The sequence below is a fragment of the Aptenodytes forsteri genome, unplaced genomic scaffold (assembly GCF_000699145.1).
Source record: "Aptenodytes forsteri isolate BGI_AS27 unplaced genomic scaffold, ASM69914v1 Scaffold321, whole genome shotgun sequence".
Classification (NCBI taxonomy): domain Eukaryota; kingdom Metazoa; phylum Chordata; class Aves; order Sphenisciformes; family Spheniscidae; genus Aptenodytes; species Aptenodytes forsteri.
In genome coordinates, this window is record NW_008795030.1 from 679356 (window position 1) to 680314 (window position 959).

The 959-nt window shown below is 66.4% G+C and overlaps 1 protein-coding gene across 1 annotated transcript in view; it reads left to right on the forward strand.

The window, feature by feature from the left end:
• AHDC1 (AT-hook DNA binding motif containing 1) overlaps positions 1–959 on the forward strand; it is an 11522-nt gene that overhangs the window by 9430 nt on the left and 1133 nt on the right. Inside the window, 1 exon segment of the mRNA XM_009276263.2 lies at positions 7–959. Within this exon segment, the coding sequence (XP_009274538.2) occupies positions 7–959 (953 nt within the window).

Below are 959 nucleotides of genomic sequence, written 5' to 3' on the forward strand. Positions count from 1 at the left end.
CGGCAGCAGCCTCCCGTCCTCCCCCAGCAGCGCCCACAGTGCCGGTTACGCGCCACAGACGGCAGGTCCCAGCCTGCCGCTGGGCAAAGCCGCCTTCTTCAACAGCGCCGAGCAAGGGGGGCAGTTCTCCAGCGCGGCGCACACCCCATTGCGCTGTGACAGCCGGGCCAGCACCGTCTCACCCGGCGGCTATATGGTGCCCAAGGGTTCGGCCTCCTTCCAGCCCTCGCCCGAAAATTGCCGGCAGTTCCCCAGTGCTGCGCCGTGGGCTTTCCGGCAAGGCTACGGTGGGTTGGACTGGAGCTCGGAGGCCTTCAGCCAGCTCTACAACCCGGGCTTCGAGTGCCACCTCAACGAGCCCAACGTCATCCTGGACATCTCCAACTACACCCCGCAGAAAGCCAAGCAGCAGACGGTCTCGGAGACCTTCTCCGAGTCCTCCTCCGACAGCACCCAATTCAACCAGCCGGCCGGCTACCGGCGCGCCAACAGCGAGGCCTCCTCCAGCGAGGGCCAGTCCAGCCTCTCCAGCCTGGAGAAGCTGATGATGGACTGGAACGAGGCGTCCTCCGCCCCGGGCTACAACTGGAACCAGAGCGTCCTCTTCCAGAGCAACTCCAAGCCCGGTCGGGGCCGACGGAAGAAGGTGGACATGTTTGACACCTCCCACCTGAACTTCTCCTCCTCTTCCTCCTCCTCCTCCGTGTACCCCTCCAAGAGGAGCACAGGACCCCGGCAGCCCCGGGGGTCCCGGGGGGCTTGTGCCTCCAAGAAGGAGAGGGGGACGGGCAAGGCCAAGTTCCCCACCAAGTCGCAGGCGGTCAATCCCCTCTTCCAGGAGAGCACGGACCTGGGCTTGGACTACTACAGCGGGGACAGCAGCATGTCCCCCCTGCCCTCCCAATCCCGGGGCTTCGGGGTGGGCGAGCGGGACCCCTGCGACTATGCCGGCCCCTACT